General features: G+C 41.9%; 2 protein-coding genes across 5 annotated transcripts in view; one reads left to right on the top strand and one right to left on the bottom strand.

The window, feature by feature from the left end:
- LOC141540262 (uncharacterized) overlaps positions 1–10,618 on the top strand; it is a 106,232-nt gene extending 95,614 nt beyond the window's left edge. Inside the window, exon 7 of the mRNA XM_074264075.1 lies at positions 9,679–10,618. Coding sequence (XP_074120176.1) covers positions 9,679–10,486 — 808 coding nt within the window. The 3' untranslated portion in view covers positions 10,487–10,618. The remainder of the gene's footprint in view (positions 1–9,678) is intronic.
- Positions 10,619–12,169: 1,551 nt separating this feature from the next.
- LOC141540236 (DNA topoisomerase I, mitochondrial-like) overlaps positions 12,170–16,979 on the bottom strand; it is a 68,878-nt gene continuing 64,068 nt past the window's right edge. For all 4 annotated transcript variants that reach the window (XM_074263996.1, XM_074264004.1, XM_074264015.1 and 1 more), the window contains 4 exons: positions 16,493–16,620; positions 14,635–14,729; positions 12,963–13,112; positions 12,170–12,384 (listed from right to left, as the gene is read on the bottom strand). In XM_074263996.1, the coding sequence (XP_074120097.1) occupies positions 12,282–12,384; positions 12,963–13,112; positions 14,635–14,729; positions 16,493–16,620 (476 nt within the window). In that variant the 3' untranslated portion in view covers positions 12,170–12,281. The remainder of the gene's footprint in view (positions 12,385–12,962; positions 13,113–14,634; positions 14,730–16,492; positions 16,621–16,979) is intronic.

Raw genomic sequence — 16,979 nt, 5'->3', positions numbered from 1 at the left:
TGAGACCACTTAACTTGGGGAGGGCGTTGTCTGGAAAGGTATGCTTTTCCCAGGGGAGAGCTTGAGTTTCCAAATCACCCTTCTTTTACAGATTAAAAGGGATGCAGTTTCAGGGCCCCCTCAAAGGTTAAAGGGAATACAATTTACAACAATTTTGGAGTATATTTATTAAGTTAAAGATGTTTATGAAACAGTTCAAAATGCCCAGCAGAAAGCTGGAGAGATCCAAGTGAAAAAAGAGTAAAGGAGGAAGAGCAGAAGGCCAGGATGGAGCCTTGTGGGACACAAGTTAATGATCACCCCTTGGATGAAGTTCTAGCAAAGTAGATTGAGAAAGAGCAGTCAGGAGAACAATGGGAGAACAGTAACAAAAACCTGGAAAAGTGGGTGATATTCACAAAGTAGGTGAATATATACATATGTTGGATTATATGCCATCTAATGGAAGAAAATGGGAACATAAGGTTTTTCAAGAGTCAAGGTTGAAAAATTATCCATGCATATGTTTTAAAGATAAAAAACTTCAGTAAAAAAGAAATGAGTTATGGAGGCTGCAGAGAGGTAAGAAAGAAGAGAATGAAGAAAGACCATTTGATTTGGTGATTAAGATACCATTAATAATTGTGGAGAGAATAGTTTCAGCTGAAGGATAAGGTGAGAGCCAGCTCAGAGAGTTTAAATGAGAGGAAAGTAGTGGAAGTGTCCAGTAGACAGCCTGTTCAAGGAGGATGTGAAAAACAAAAAAAAAGGATCCCCTATACTTCCTTAGGAAGGAGGGGAAGTTGATCCCTTTTTCCCCCTTTGACCTTTTCTGTGATACCCTTGAGAGAGCTGGAAACAAATCTAAGCTCTGGGAGGTGGGAGGGGAAAGTGGAAAGCTTTGCCTCCATTAATGACTTTCTTGGGACAAGCACACATGAGTGTCATGGACTCAGCCAAACCCCTTCAGAATCCCTGGTAGCAGTATTGGAGAGGCAGGTCCATAAACTATCAACCATGTGGCAGTTGTGGCAAGGAAAACCTCACAATCCAAGTGGAGCAAGTGTCTTCTACGGAAAGAAGGGAGAGAATTGTGGACAATTGTTGAGTTCCTGAGGCCTAGCCTCCTAGATGTGAAAAGGAATTTTCCAGGCAATGCCGGCCTTGGAGGCGTCCCTCTAGTAACCCCAAGTGTGAGATTCTAGACTTGTAGAGAGAGAGCCACAGTCCCCAGACAGTACCAGTTTCTCAGAGAAAAGAGGGTCATGCATGTGGCTGCACAGCTAAAGGGACCTGGGCGCAAGGATAGCAGATGTGGAAGGATTGCTCCAAAACTAGCTATGATTATGCGGAGGATCAGGGGAAGGCTGGACTGGCCAGAATAAGATCAGAACTGCATTGCTTATGGCTTCCAGAACACTTTTATATATTTTCTGCCTTGTTTATGAGCCCCATTGAGTCCAGATCTTCTGTGAAATGGAATATGGGCTGTCAGACCCCTCTCCTCCACAGCAGTCATAGTACATATGAACTGTTTTACTTTGCTACAAGGAGGATACTTGATATGCACTGTCAGATATGTGAATGGAATTTGAGACAAACTATATTTGAGTAATAGGCAAAATTACAATTTGAAAATTTTCAGTGTAAAGTTCCATATGAATTAATTAAAGATCCAAAGAGAAGGATATTGGGGGAATCGGAGCAAGGTTACAGAAATAACAAGAGTTGCATTACATCCTGTGACAAGTACAGAAGAGACTCTTGCAGATCTTAGGCCTCCAATACTTTTGTATCAAAAGCCATCCTTATAGAAATGATGTAAAGGAAAATTGAGCTTTCTCCCCCTGTGATCCTATTCCCAGATTCTCAGGCACATCCTTTTCCCTGACCTCAGTTTCCTTTTCTGTAAAATGTAATCAATAATTGTGGCGTTTCCTGCCCCCTCCAAAGCGTCTCCCATCCCTGGGTCCTTCCCTCGGAACCCTGCCGGCCCTGGTCTCTTTTCTCCGTCCCCTCCCCTCCAAGGCTTTCAACCAGGACGACCCCGCCTCCTTCGGTCCTCTCTCTTCGGCCATCATTCTTTGTTCCTTTCCAAGGACCTCCCTCTCCGCCCCTCCCCTTTCTTCCCCAGGCTGAAACCTAACAAAAAAGCCTCCCGCAGTTCCTAGGAAGCCCCCGGAAGTGTTGAGGGGAGAAAGGGGGACCCTGGGCTTGGCAGGTCCCCTTAGGGGGGTGGGCCTACTTCCGGCCGGGGGTTCGGCTCAGGCTCGGGGCCTGCGGATGCTCGGTCAGTGTGTGCCCCTCGGGATCCGCGGTCCGGCAAAGCGCTCCCGCTCTGGTGTGGGGGAGCCCCTACCCACGTGAGCCCGCGTGCGTGTCCCCGGGAATCCGCTTTCGGCTGTGCCCCGGGGGCCCTTTGAGGCGGGGAGCTCCTCGTCACGCAGAAGGGGTCCGGAGCGGGGGAAAGGAACCGGACAGAACGCTGGACCCTCCTTCCCTTGTTCCCTTGGGAGACCAGGGCAACCCCCTCCCTCCTCACCTAGGAACCGAGAGAAGGGACCTCCCTCATCTCTGGACAGGACAAAAGGCGGGGAGCGCTAGCCCGACCCGGAGACAGGTCGCAGGCACTTCCTTCGGCCCGCGCCGGTCGGTCCAGTGGAGGGGACCGCCCCCTCACCTGGATGGGTGGAGCTCAGGGACCTTCCTGAACTGCGGGGCGGACCGAGCTTGGACATCCCAGGGATCTGGGGATGGGGCCGAACTGATCTCAGGGACCTCCTTCCTCGGGATGGGTGGAGCGTGAGGCCGCCCTCCCCGGGGGGCTGGTGGTGTCCGGCGCCTGGGCAGGGGCAGGGCGGGTACGGGGGAGGGATGGAGCCGGGGGAGCTCGGCCACAGACGCGGCCCGACACCTCTCTCCAGGAGACGAGACAGAATTCGGGATGGCTTGGGCCCCTCACTCACCTGGGTGGGGGAAAGGAGGAGGGGACCGGCGGAGGCGGGGTCCTCCCTCACCTGGAGGGGATCAAACCAGGGCTGGCACCCGAGTTAGAGTCGCCTCTGGGCTTTAGCGTCACTCTGAGCGAGACCTGGGGGAATGCTTTTCAATCTCTTCCAGTTCCTTGTCCCGGGAAGTCCCGGTGTCCCGGCAGCTATTAAATGAGATCTAGAAGCGGCTTTCCCAGGCGCTCTGTAAGGCTGGCAGGAGACGGACTTCCCCCTGGAAGCCCCGAGCCCCGGCACGCAGCTGTTGCCTGAATTGAGTTTCCGTGGGCCTTAGATGATAATAGATAACCCTGTAGTCCCTTTTGGTCGCGTCTCTGCTTCTAAACAGGGTGATGCTTGGGAAAGAGATGAGGCGGAATCATCAAAGAGGGACCGCGGGGAACGGTTGTCAGTTTTCCTATCTTTATTCCCAATGCTGATTGTTCAGCAGAGTAGAAACTTAAAATAAGTGTCTGGGGCATCTATTCCATTTATACCAAGATACTTGTCACTGAGAAACAGACTTAAGACTTACTCCACTGGTCACCCTTTGATTTCCCAGGTCTAAATAGGCTTGATCACCACCACCTTCCTCTAGGTATAGCTTTCCCTTAGAATATAAACTCAAGGACCGAGACCATCTCCACTAAATTATATGTGGCAGGTGGACTGCCCAGCCCAGGGGGTGCTGAAAAGAAAATTTGATTAGTCACACAAAAAAACTTCCAGTGGAAGTGAAAACTGGAAGATTCTTTCAGGGAAGCTGGAAGGGGATTCCTCTCAAGTCCCTTCCAGCTTTAAGGTTCTTTAAAATCTATTTATTCCTTTTGTATTTATTTTCAAGAGGACTGAGTATCCTGAGTCTCCCAGTTTGAGCTCCTTGGCTTCCTACTGCTAGGCCCAGAGTGGCCCCAAACTCCCCCCAAAAGCAAAGCAAACAGTGCAGGACAAAATGTTTCCCTCTGCTTGTCTACTGTTGGCTAAGTAGAGAACTTAGTAAGTTGGCTAGTGTGTCTGCTTTAAATGCTGCCCTCCCTATTTACATGTATTTGCAGGGTCCACAGACTCCAAGCTGTTTCCCTGTGAATCCTATTGTCTCTTGGTGATGAGATGTATGAAGTGCTATCAAGACAGGTCTTAAGCTGTATAGGTTTAATCACTGGAAGGAGAAATGGGCCTAAGGGTCCAGACAAACCAACTGAGGGTCTTATTAGTATAGGAAAGAAGACCAAAACCAAAACAAAACCCAACCCAGGTTTTGGTACACCTGGAATTCCCAGTGTTCCATGTGTACAATTGGGCTTAAGGGCCTGTCTACCTCCTAGCAGAATAGACTGATTCTAGCTCCTGGGGATAGAGTTCAGCTGTCCTTGAACCCTGAGTGGGAAAATGTGCCTAAGCTGAAGGGAAGCTATTAATACAAAAACCACTGAATCAATGCTGGTAATTTCCTAAACTAGTTGTGGTATCAGATTTGAGCTGGAAATTTTAACATGGTGCTAAAATCTGATAGTTGGGCTGTGTCTTGTTGTTAGGCTATATTGATTTCCCTTTTAAGCTTTTAACTCCATGAAATAAATGAGACTGTGTTCATACATGGGGGATGTTTCCAAGCTTTCTACCATAGGATTTCAAGCTAAAGGAATTTCCATGATCATTTGGTGCATTTTGAAGTTGTTCAGAGTTGGGATTCAAACCATGGGGCTTTTTTTTGGGGGGGAGACACTTCCTCATGGAGCTTAAACTTCCATCATCATGTCCCTATGTTCTCCCTTTATCATTTTACTAGAACAATCTTTCTTTTTCTCTAGTCTTATCTGTGCATAGCAACAAGAAGTTTCCTTGGAGATGGCAGCCCTGCATCCATCAAGTAAGTCACCTCCTGTTCCATCTGCCATCTCCTCCTCACCTGGAGAACAATCAGGACCCCCAAACTACCAGGCTCATCTTCACTTCCATCATCAACATGGTACTCACTAGTTTGTTAGAATGATAGTCAATGTCCTCTCAGAATGAATGAAAAAGCATTTGCTGCTTGTTTTCTCTGTGCCAGACAATGTGCTAAGACTGGAATACAAACCTAAATGCAGAGTCTCAGACAGTAAAGATGGGAAACTAACTCATTAAGAGAGTAGTGGTTAGGGAGGGGCACTTTGGTCCAGAAAGTTAGAGGGGCAATGCCCTCCCAAGAACAATGACAGTGACAAGATGTGTAAGGTTTGAAGAAGTCCTACTGTGGGCTCAGTAGGTTTAATCATTGTGGGGATAAGTAGTGACCTTAGAGCCCTCTCCACAACAAGCCAACTAAGGGTCTCATTGGTTTGAAATGGAAAACAAAAAAAATCAGACATTATCTCACAGGTGCAGCTATAAACCTTCTACTTCTCTGCTATCCCTGGACCTTTCTCTGCCTCACTTCAGGCTGTGAAGGACTTGGAAGATGCTCATAGATTATCCCATAAAGATGAGGTTCTAATTACAAACCACTGACCTTTCTCTAAAATGAGGGCTGGGTTAGGTGATTTCTAAGATATTTTTTAAAGTCTATACTCTATGCTCCCCTCAAAAGGAAGCTGACCATTTAGTCTCTGAGGAACTTTTCAAGGCAGACAACTCCATTTTTTGACTGATGTTATCTTTAAGAAAATCTAATGTTAAACTGAAATCTATTCCCTTCAGTCATGTCCACCTCAGATAACTCCCCATCAATCAATCAAATATTTAAGAACCAAGCCTGTATCATGCTACTTTCTTTTATACTGGTCACTTCTAATTCTTCCCCAGGGCTACTCTAACCTGATTCTTCTTCCTCCTCCTCCTCTTCTCTCTTTTTTCTTCTCCCCTTCCTCTGTCTTTCTCAGTTTTTAAGGAGAGGCTGGATGGTTACTTATCAGGAATGTTAGAGGGGCTTCTTATTTAGGTGTGGGTGGGTTGGACTAGAGGGCCTTTTTGGCCCCTCATAAATCTGAAGACCTTGCCACTTCTTCCCATGTAGCCCCTCCTCACAGTTCTAATAGGACCGAGAGGTTCGAATTCTTCAGTGACCTTTATTCTTTTGAGGCCTATTTAGTGAGTTGGGACTACCTTCCCTGTAGTTTCACTGGTACCATCTATCATCTTTCCTCCAGTTTTTGCCTTGGTATCTATCATCCTTGAAAATTTCTACAGTCATGTTGACTTAGACCTCAGATTCCTCCAGTATCTTATTTCAGCCACAAACTCTCATTTTATTTGCTTGTTTTCACTGCCAAGGAGATTAACTTTTGTTCTGGAAGCAGCTGAACAAAAATAGTTGATACTCAGGATAAGTCACTTGACTCAAATGTACTTTATATGTATGTAAATACATGTAAATGGTGGATGTGAATGAGGGACCACAGTCAGTGATATCTGAAACTTAGACTACAGGCAATAGCTCTCTGAAGAGAGATGGGAAAATATTCTTCAGATTTTCAAAAAAAAGAGAAGAGTGAGGGAATTTTAAAATTATAGGTGAGTGCTCTAGCTCAACGTTAATTCTTGGTAAAATTCTAAAAGGTATTATTTGTGATCAGCTTAAAAAATGAAGAAAGAGGGGCAGCTAGTTGGTTCATTGGATAGAGCACCAGCCCTGACGTCAGGAGGGGCTGAGTTCAAATGTGGCCTCAGATACTTAACAGATACTTTCTGGCTGTGTGACCCTGGGCAAGTCATTTAACCCCAATTGCCCCAATCAAAAGAACAAAGACAGTAGTTACAAGGAACTGGCTTGACTCCAACGAACTTTAAACTAATGACTTGTTCATGTCACACTATTTCTTTTTTTGGATAGGATTACCATATTGGAAAATCAGGGAAATGCTGTTTGTTACTGTTATCTCATGTTAGGATAGGGAAAAAAATTTTTTCTGAAGATTCCAGATTCATCCTCTGCCACCTTGTGACTGCACAAGCTACCTACATTCCGAGTCCCACTCTCCTTAGCTGTCAAACACAAGGGTGGACTAGGTGACCTCTAGATGTTAGTCAACAAATATCAAGCACCGACTACATTCAGGGCACTGTGCTAAGTGCTGGCGATACAAAGACAGACTCGGGTGGGGAGGAAGGGCTTGATGTGGTCAGCCAGCTCTCCCCTCGGCATCTTGGCCACAGACCATCCTCCCCACCTAGAAAGGAATTCCCCTTGTGGCTTAGGTAGGAAGCTCTAAATCCCCAGCATAAAGCAATGGTCCTCCCGTTCTCTCCCCTGCATGTTTCCAGTCTCTAAACCTGAAATGATCTGCCCGGTCTGGGGAGTGGAAGGACTTCTTCTCTTTGGCACTTCTATTTGGACTAAGATGACCACACCTCCCATGAGGTGATAATCCCTTCCTAGACTTGGGGCAGATCCTCAGAGGCCTTTCTGTAGCTATTAGGCTTTCTGCCCAGGCCACTTTACTCCTTCTCATCCCCTAGATGACTTATAAAAAGGAATCCTATTAAAAAACAACAAAAACAAAACAACAGGATTCTCTCCTGAAATCCCTGGTTCTGTTCCAGGCTCAGCTCAAGTGCTTTCCACAGGAAGCTTTTTCTGATTCATCCAATTGCTAGCAATCCTGGGCCCTAAATGGCTTAGTATTTATAACTCCAGATTTAAAGCAAGCAGGAACAATAAGTTATCTAATTCAGCCCTCATTCTACAGCTGAAGAATTCGCCTAGAAAGATTAGGCGACTTACTTATAGTAGCAGAAATCATTTAATTTCTATACATTTTGTATGTTATATATATATAGTTGTCTCCCCATAGTAAAATATGGCTCTTTGAAGGAGGAATTATTTCTTTATTTCTTTCCCTAGTGTCTTCTACTAATTCCTGGCACATAGGTACTTACTCAGTAATACTTGAGTTGAATTAAATTGCTATTTAATGTTACATGGGTAGTCAGTGTGTTCAAAAGTGTTAGCTCGATCTTAACATTAAAACCTTAAAACTATACTTCTGGGATTTTCTGTGCAGTATTCCTTCACATCTTACCTCATGTGATTCCTTCTGTATTTCTCTGAATGCTTTATAGTTGTAATTTCTCTCACTACAAGTCTTATCAATTATATATGCCATATTTTCCCAAGCATTTCTCTAATCTCTGGGCTTAGCAATTGTACTATTTTTGCTATTGCAGTTTTTTGGGGAATGTTTTTGTACAGTTTTGTACAGTTGGGTCTCCTCCCAGCAATAATGTCCTTAAAGTATTAAAGCATACTAAGTTGCAGGGTCAAAAAAATCCAACATTATGAAAATGGATGACAACCATCCTTTTTTTAGTGATTCATGTGCATGTGAATGATAGTGCCAAAAGGAACCTTAAAAATACTGCAAATGTTTATAAAACCTATAAGCCCCGAGGATCATAATAAGGTTGTACTTTTTCTTCATTTTTGCTAACTGAAAGCAAGAAATACAGAAGAAATAAATCTGAGTAGGGAATAGCTGGCTAAGAAAATGGTATCTGAGACTAAAATTTGGACACCTGGATCATGTCTTAAAACACAAAGATGCCAGATTCCTGGGCAAGAATGAAGTACAACAAAGAAAGACTGAATATGGGTTTACTTGATATCTTGTAAATAGAATTAAAAGAACTATAAATTTAAAAAAGAAAAAGGAGAATATCTACTCCCCAAATTAGTAATATAAAATAGCTACCAAAAAATAAATTAGAATTGCAACTGAGATACTCGGAAGTTCATAGAAATAAAACCAAGAAAATGTGCCAGTAAAAACCCTCACCTCCAATGTCTTTATTCAGACACCCAAAGTTTAGGCAAAAAACCCAGAAGGAATAAGAATTCTTAATTCAAGAAGGCAAAATTGATCCCGCAGATTATCACTGAAATTTGGGATGAGGTTTGTGGCTCTGGACAGGATTACTGTCTATAAAACTAAATGGAATTGGTTGTTGGGGGTGGAAATGATTCGAACTCTGGAGGTTCTACCATTGGTTTAGTTTTAACCCTATCAACCTAAAGTTTGTGATAGAAAAATTGGCATGGTTTGGCATATAATCCAATTTTGGGAAAAGATCTTTGAAGATTTCAGAGGAAAGAGTGATGGAATTAGAGAGTCAAGAGACCTGGTTATAAATTCAGATTCTGCTGTTTTTTTTTTGTTTTTGTTTTTGTTTTTAATCAGCCTCTATTTTTATTTATTTAATCAATCAGCTAAGTAAAAGGCAAAAAGATGGTGTTTTGCCATGCGAGTTCACATTTTAATAGGAGAAAAACTTAGTAGCAATGCTGCCGCCTTTAGTGCTTTATATATTTTAAAACTTTTAACATCCATCATGTATGGCATCTTTTAGAATAGTGTTATTTTTCTCTTGAGAAATTAGATGGCATATTTGTGTCTTGTTTTGTTTTAGGCCATGAGGTCAGTGCTGAGAGGGAAGAGTGGACCCCAAAGCAAGAGTTTCCCAAGGAAGCAGTATTTTATCACACACAACAGCCATCTTCAGGACTCCTGGATGTCCTTCAGGGACCACAATTGCAGATATCTTGTAAGACTGAGGACAATTCAGAGAGGCAGAAAGATTCGTTGCCTAGGAAAATTCCCAGAGGGAAGGCAGACCATGAACAGAATATATCTGTAAAGAACTCCACTCAGAATTCAAATTTTGTTAAACAAAAGAGAAGTGCCAAAGAAACAAGGCCCCATAAATGTGAGCTGTGTGGGAAAAGCTTCAAATGCCATTCAGATGTTATTAAACACCAGAGAATTCACACTGGAGAAAAACCATATGAATGTGAGGAATGTGGGAAGACCTTCAGCCAGAGTTCAGATGTTATCAAACATCATAGGATCCATTCTGGAGAGAAACCCTACGAATGTAGTGACTGTGGGAAGACTTTTATTCACAGCTCACATGTAGTTAGACATCAGAGAATTCATAATGGAGAGAAACCTTATGAATGTAAAGAATGTGGCAAAGCTTTCAGCCAGAGTTCTAATCTTATACGTCACCAGAGAATTCACACTGGAGAAAAACCTTATGAATGTAACGAATGTGGAAAAACATTCAGTCAGAGCTCTGATGCTATTAAGCATCAGAGAATTCATACTGGAGAGAAACCTTATGAATGTAATGAATGTGGGAAAACATTCATCCATAGCTCAAATGTTGTTAGACATCAAAGAATACATCATGGAGAGAATCCCTATGAATGTAGAGAATGTGGCAAAGCTTTTAGTCAGAGCTCCAATCTCATTCGGCATCAGAGAATTCACACAGGAGAAAGATCCTATGAATATAATGCATGTGGGAAAGCTTTCAATCAATCTGTGTTACTTACTGAACATCAGAGAACCCATACAGAAATGAAACCAAAAAAGCTTAAAAGATGTGAGAAAATGCTTAAGCTTAACTCGGATGTCACTGAACACCAGAGAATTCAGAGTGCAGAGAGGCCTTTTGAGTACAACAGTGAGAAAGTCTTTAGTCAGAGTTCACATACTTCTCAGCAAAACTTTTCACATGAATATGTAAAGGAAAATTCTTAATTGGATTTTTTGCCTCTTAAAGCCTTCAAAGCCTTCTCAAATTATAAGGCCTTAAGGACAAAGACTCTATTCAACTGGTTTTATGTTGGAAAAAAAATCACCTGTGAAGAGGCAATTAATGAGTGCCAGATCAACTGATGAAATTGATAGCTGCATGCAGGTCTTCAGGCAAAAGGCTTACTCAGGATACTTAGGATAGATTGAAGGGAAAAATCAGTAGAGCATGTTTTCTTGGAAGCAAGGGTAATTGAGAAATAATTACCAAGTTTTCATTCTTCTGTTTGTACTTCTAGCTGTCATTTCTTCTGGCTTTTTCATTTTTGGATGAAGTTAATTTCCCTATTTTCAGTCACTCCCTAAATCTCACACCCAACCATCATATTACTCTAACCCCTCTTTGACATGATTCTGCTCAGAATCTTGCTTCTCACTCTCTAGAAGACATAAACTAAACTACTTTGATTATCTTGAAGACCTATGATTCTTGTAGCCCACCATATATATCTGTGATTCATTAATACATACTTGTTTTTGCTTCTGGGCCTTCATTTTTGCAATTTGGAACCATTTTTCTCCTCCTGTCTTGTCCTACAAGGCCCAGCTGAGATCCCGTGTCTTCCAGAAAACTTTCTCTATTTCAGTACTCTCTTAAATGTTTCTATTTAGTGTCACTACCATGCATCTGAGCATGAAATTATCTTCCTATTTGTGTATCTGTTTTGTCACCTATCGCTAAGACTATAAGCTTGTTGAGGGGAAGGACCAGATTTTATGCATGTACTGTATCCCCTCTAAAGAACCTGGTTAAGAGCCAGTTGTTCAAGAAATATCTGCTGGTTAACTGTTTCGTTTCATCAAGTATCTTGCCAGGTGAGCAATGTGGACACCATGGAGATGAGTCTTCTGGGCCTAAGGCAACCCTGCAGGTGGGGAGACTAAGAGCACATTTTCTCATCTAGGCCCCATCTGAGATCTGAGCCCTGAAATGATCAGTGTAGCATCCAAGGGATAAATGGAATCTCAGCCTTAAGAAGCTGGAGATGTGGGGTATGGAGGGGAGACCTTGTCTTATTTAAGAAGCTGAAATGATGGAGACTCAAGTGTGCAGTCAGGCTCATCTTAAGCCTGGAAATGGAAGCATAAGGAAATGGCCCTGCAGAGGCATGGACAAAATCAACAATTTTCACTGCTTCCACTGAAGGAGTGTTACAACAGAAAGTTCTAGATTAAGGATTAGGAGACCCGAGTTCTAGTCCCAGCTGATTCATTGAAGCCAACTATTTCCTTAGCAACAGAGCTGCCTGTATTTCTAAAGATAATTAAAATATGAAACCTTTTCTTGTAAACAAAACAAACAAACAAAAAAAAGGATTGTGCATTTTAGAAAACCTATTAAAATTTCTCCCCAGTCAAAAGGAAACTCACCTCCTTCACATACCATACTATTTTTCTACCCCAACCCTCATTCCCACCCCAACCCATACAACATTATTTGGTTTTAGATCTTTCCCTTAATCAATAAATTCAACGGACAAATTGTACAATAGAAATAGCTGTCATCAAACTCAATCGTATCCCAGAAGGCAGAGTAGTCAAAAATCTGATAACCTCAATAGTCACATCAGAAAGGAAATCCCAGTTATATTTCTGACCAAGACCTAGGAAGCAGTATCAGCACTCAGATTGCAGAACCAAATATATCTTTAGTAAAATACTTCATTGTACAAAATTCCTCCCAATGTTGTTTAATAATCGAAAACCTCAACGATTCAAAAATAGATACAGAAATACTAGTTTAGAACTCAAACTCTTCATCTGCCATATCAATTGCCCAGGCAAACTTCTCCCTCTGTGTTTTATTATAAATCTTCTCCACTGGCACTCCAAACTTCTTACACCTATAGAAGAATCCAACATATTGCATAAGTATATTATTTTAAAAGTTATAAGAAAAAATAATGAATTTAAGAGTTAAATCATAACAAAAGGGGAAGTGAAAAAAGAAAGGAAGATGGGGAAATTTAGATTCTATGGAGGTATGCTTTCCATTTGGTTTTAGAGAGGGAAGGAAAGCGTTCTGGTGTAGGACAAAAGGACCTCAACAACTGATTCAGATTTTGCAAATAGTTGTGTGAAGAGGAAAAATCAGGGACCAGAAGAGGAATATCAGTGTTTGACACTATCCTGTGAACTGAAGGTCAGAATAAGCTAAGGATTGTGGGTAAAATAAGTACCACAAATAAGGATTTGGATTATTTTTAAAAATCTACACTGGAAAAAAAAAAAAAAGGATCAAGCAAGGAAAGATCAAGACTATTGTAGACTATTGTTGGGAAGAAATGAGTCAAGATAGATGACAAAAAGTTTCAGGAAAATCATTTGCTTCTGTCTTTTTCAACTAACAGGTCCCCCCCCCCCCCCCGCCCATCTTCTGGACCCTTAGACCCTTAAAAAGCAAACATTTGGCTTCTCATACCAGGCGATGCTGATCCTGGGGTCTAAGTAGTTGAGTTTGGATGTGCCCAGGGCGACCTGCTTGTTTTCCTCTTTGTCTGTGGCTTGGGTGCACAGCCTCATGAGCTGTTCTTCTAACTTGGCCAGCAGTTTTTTCTTCTTGTCTACATTACTAGGAGAAAAAAAGAATGAACTAAATTACCTTCCCGTCTGACCATCTGATTGCTTCTAAGCAGCCCAACTCAACAAATGGGAACTCAACAGGGCCAGCAGAGAGCTTGGCTGATGCCCATCTGACAAGGAAAAAGGGAGAGGAGGCCCAGGTGGCCACCTGTAGAGCAGAGGCCAGGGCACAGGTCTCTTATACCCAAGGAGCTTTCCATCATACTACAGGTAGAAAGAGTTGGGCTCCCTGCCTCAATCTTCTCAATAAAACAATGTTGACAGGAGATCTAAGAAATTTCTTTTCCTTCTTAATTGCCAAACACTGATGAGGCAAGGCAGGCATCTCTCAACTCAGTGGTAAGGCAACAGAACAAATGGGTTTTCTTTCCTTTCCTCCACATATGACTGGTAAATAATGAAACTCATCAAAGCTGGGAATCCAAACTTATTAGCCCAATATGGGCTATGGAGCCCAAGACTATCCTATCACACATGAGATCTAAAATGTCTAGGGTGGACCTATGACCTTCCACAAAACAAGACTTAAGTCCTCCCTTTCTCCAATGGAAGTAAAGAAACTACAGGACAGGAATAAGACCTGAAGGAAAAAGGACTCTGAGAATATAGGGTCAGGGGGGTGAACAATCATGGAGAGAAAAAAAAATCTTATTGATCTACAATGTCCCATTCTGGTAGGCAGCTGGCTAAGCCCTCATTGTCTTAATTTTCCCTAATATGTTGCTGTTCCCATCTTTCAATTTTTTAAAATTTAAATTAAAAAAAAAATTTTGTCCACCCTAATTGCCTGGATGTGTTAAAGAAAAATTATATAACCAGTACAGCCTGGTTATTCAAAATTATTCCTCTTCTCACCCATCATCCAAAACTATTGGGCTTTTTAATATAAAGACATAATTTTAGTATCTATCTTGCAATTATTGTGTATCAGTTACATCCTCTTGCTCTTTCTACCCCACGGTCTCTTGATTTCTCCCCAGTGTCAATGATTCTCTACCTCTCTGCCTGACTCTGGGCAAGTTTTTCATGAAGATCCTGAAACCCTATGGAGGAAAGTGCCATCTATGCCTTTATGGATTTTTCTAGTCTTTATGGATTTTCTAGTCTATAAATCAAAAGTCTAGTGGAATATCTCCCTGTAGGGTTCCTTTATAGAATTCAATCTGACCCTCTTATTTTATAAAAAAGGACACAGACTTTAAAGGGGATGTAACCCTGTGGTGAGGCTAGACTCCAAGTGTATTCTCTGTCTTCAAAGTCTGGTGCTCTTCCCATCGTACCACTACATGCCCCAAACTATCACCTGGAAGTCATGGGTCAGTTGCTAATTAGCATGATGACAAATATAAACTAGCTAAAACTTAATCATTTTAATCTATATCTGACTATATTTGGTATCAATAGTCAGAAAACTATTCCAGGAAACACTTGAATTACAACAGATAATCCATCAATTCTGATGAATACTGGACCACAACGGCCCCCATCAGATGCACGCGTGGAAACCTTACCTCTTGGACTTGACGCTCTTTTTCACTTTGGCATCAGCCTTGGCTCTCTTCAGCTCCTGCTTCGCCACGGCTAGCTGCTCCTTTTTAGCATCAATCTTCAAAAGAAGATTCCATTAGACAAGCTCTTCCTCAGAGAGTCTTTAAGGTTGGATGGTATCTCAAAGAGAGCCCGTGTCTAAGTGGAATGTCAACAGGAATCCCTTCTATGGGATTCCCCAGAGTCACTCAGCCTTCATTTCCAGAACAACCTTCTGCAGCAGCTCAAGATTTTCTTCATAAGGAATCAAAACCTGTGTCTCTGCTACCTCTTGCTTGTCCTTTCCCCATGACAGCTCTTTGAACAACTATCAGTTCAGAGTGGGCTTTTACCCACTGCATTCAAATTCTCTCTACTGTGAAAACGATCATCTCTTTATCCAGTATGAGGGCACCCATTGGGAAAACATCTATTCCAGATGTACCTTTCTCTACAAAGATGCTACTGACTATCTTGAATAAATCTAGAATCCTAAAACATTAAAAATGAACTAGCAAATCTTAAAAATGAAATGGGGGCATTATACACTCAATTATAAACACATTAGCATTAACATAAAAGCCCCACACTATCTGCTTTTAACAACTACTCTGAGTATTTTACAGTTACAAAGAAAATATAACATTTCATTTGATTCTCTTCATTGGTCCAATTACTAAGAGCTGAATTAGTTCCAATTTTAAAGAAGAAATTGAGTCAGAGAGGTTAATTAATTTACAAGTTCACAATGCTAGAAAGAATCCTGATGTAGGATTCGGACTGAGCTCCCAAGTCTAGCCCTCTTCCCACTCTATACTAGGGACTTCTCCATTTAGACCTCACATTTACAAAGACAATGTGGTGCTTAGTTGGGGGCGGGGGGGGGGGGAGGCAGGGATAGGCTGGGAAGGGAGGGAATCATGAAGCAACAAAGAGAAGGTAGACTGAGTCTGGGAGCTGACAACTGTTGTGACCCTGGATATCTTAGAATCAGCCGGAGTCAGGATAAGCAAAAGTCTTTATTCTTGGTCTTTTGGGGTCAAAGTCAGGGGATTAGGTCTAGCAATCTCCACACCTCCTTCCTCTCTCTCCACCATCAAAAGAATGATCCCGCCTGTCCTACTCCACCCTCTCATCTCTCTCTTTTCCTTCTTTGTCCATACCCACCATTCTCCAAGCATATGTTAATAGAGAATTGTCCAATTGGTAATTAGCTCTATATGCTAGGTTACCTTGCATCTGCTCAGTTCTAGCCCTTTATTGACAACCTGGGCTGAAATCCCAGTTTGGCCACTCTCTCCCTTTGGTTCCCTGAGTGTCAGTTTCTTCATTTGTAAAATGAGGGGGATGGATTTGATGACTCTAACTCCTGGCATAATATGTCTAAGTAGATCACTACTACTTCCAAAAAAGTGTACTTTGATTATAAATCAGACTCCAAAGCTCTAAGTCATATCATGATCAGGAATAAATATCAATTAACTTTGAAGAGATTAAATTTAGCTCAATGTATAAGAACCTGGAACAAAGTCACCTCCCCTCAGTTACCCGAGGAAGCAGCTTGCCTTGAAAACAGGGTAATAACATCAGTAATGGGTAAGAAAACTCAGAAAAACAAACTTTCCTTGAAAAATAGCTTTATGACTTCTAGAAAACTGGCTCAAAGATGAGGGGAGGGATATCAGTTACTCCCCATGGACTGTCTCTCTCTCCACATCTCTCTCTCTCTCTACACATATATATAGGATCAAATCTCCAGAAGACAAATGGATGGACTGTATGGATCTATGACATTAAAAAAGTACCATTCACAATAATTATTAGTAGTATTTGCCAATTTACCTTAGTCTGGAGATTTTGCATGGACTTCTCAAAAGTCTTAGGAGTTGCTCGCTGATGATTACATAAAATAGCTACTGCGCGGTTTGCTCGGTTGTAAGACAAAATTTTAGCTGCTACATTGTCTTCAGCTAAAAGATGAGGAAATGCATTTGTAAGAGAACCAATATTCAAAGAGACACCAAAAAGAATTTAATAAGAAATCAAGGCCTGAATGTGAATAATATGCTCATAGTTACAATTCATCATATATTGCCACCCTTCTCACTCCAGCAGTCTAAGTACTTGAATTTTGATTCCTAGTTCGTTTTTCCTTCTTTTGTTGAGGCAATTGTGTTAAGTGACTTGCCCAGGGTCACACACCAATAAGTATTAAATTCAGTTGAGGCTGAATTTGAACTCAGGTTCTCCTGACTGCAGGACTGATGATCTATCCACCTAGCTGCCTAGTTCTTAACCACACTTTCATAATGATTTAGTCATTTGATTT

Source organism: Sminthopsis crassicaudata, chromosome 1 (genome assembly GCF_048593235.1).
Source record: "Sminthopsis crassicaudata isolate SCR6 chromosome 1, ASM4859323v1, whole genome shotgun sequence".
NCBI classification, from domain to species: Eukaryota; Metazoa; Chordata; class Mammalia; order Dasyuromorphia; family Dasyuridae; genus Sminthopsis; species Sminthopsis crassicaudata.
The sequence above is the reverse complement of the archived record's forward strand: the minus strand, read 5'-3'. Positions and strand labels throughout refer to the sequence as shown.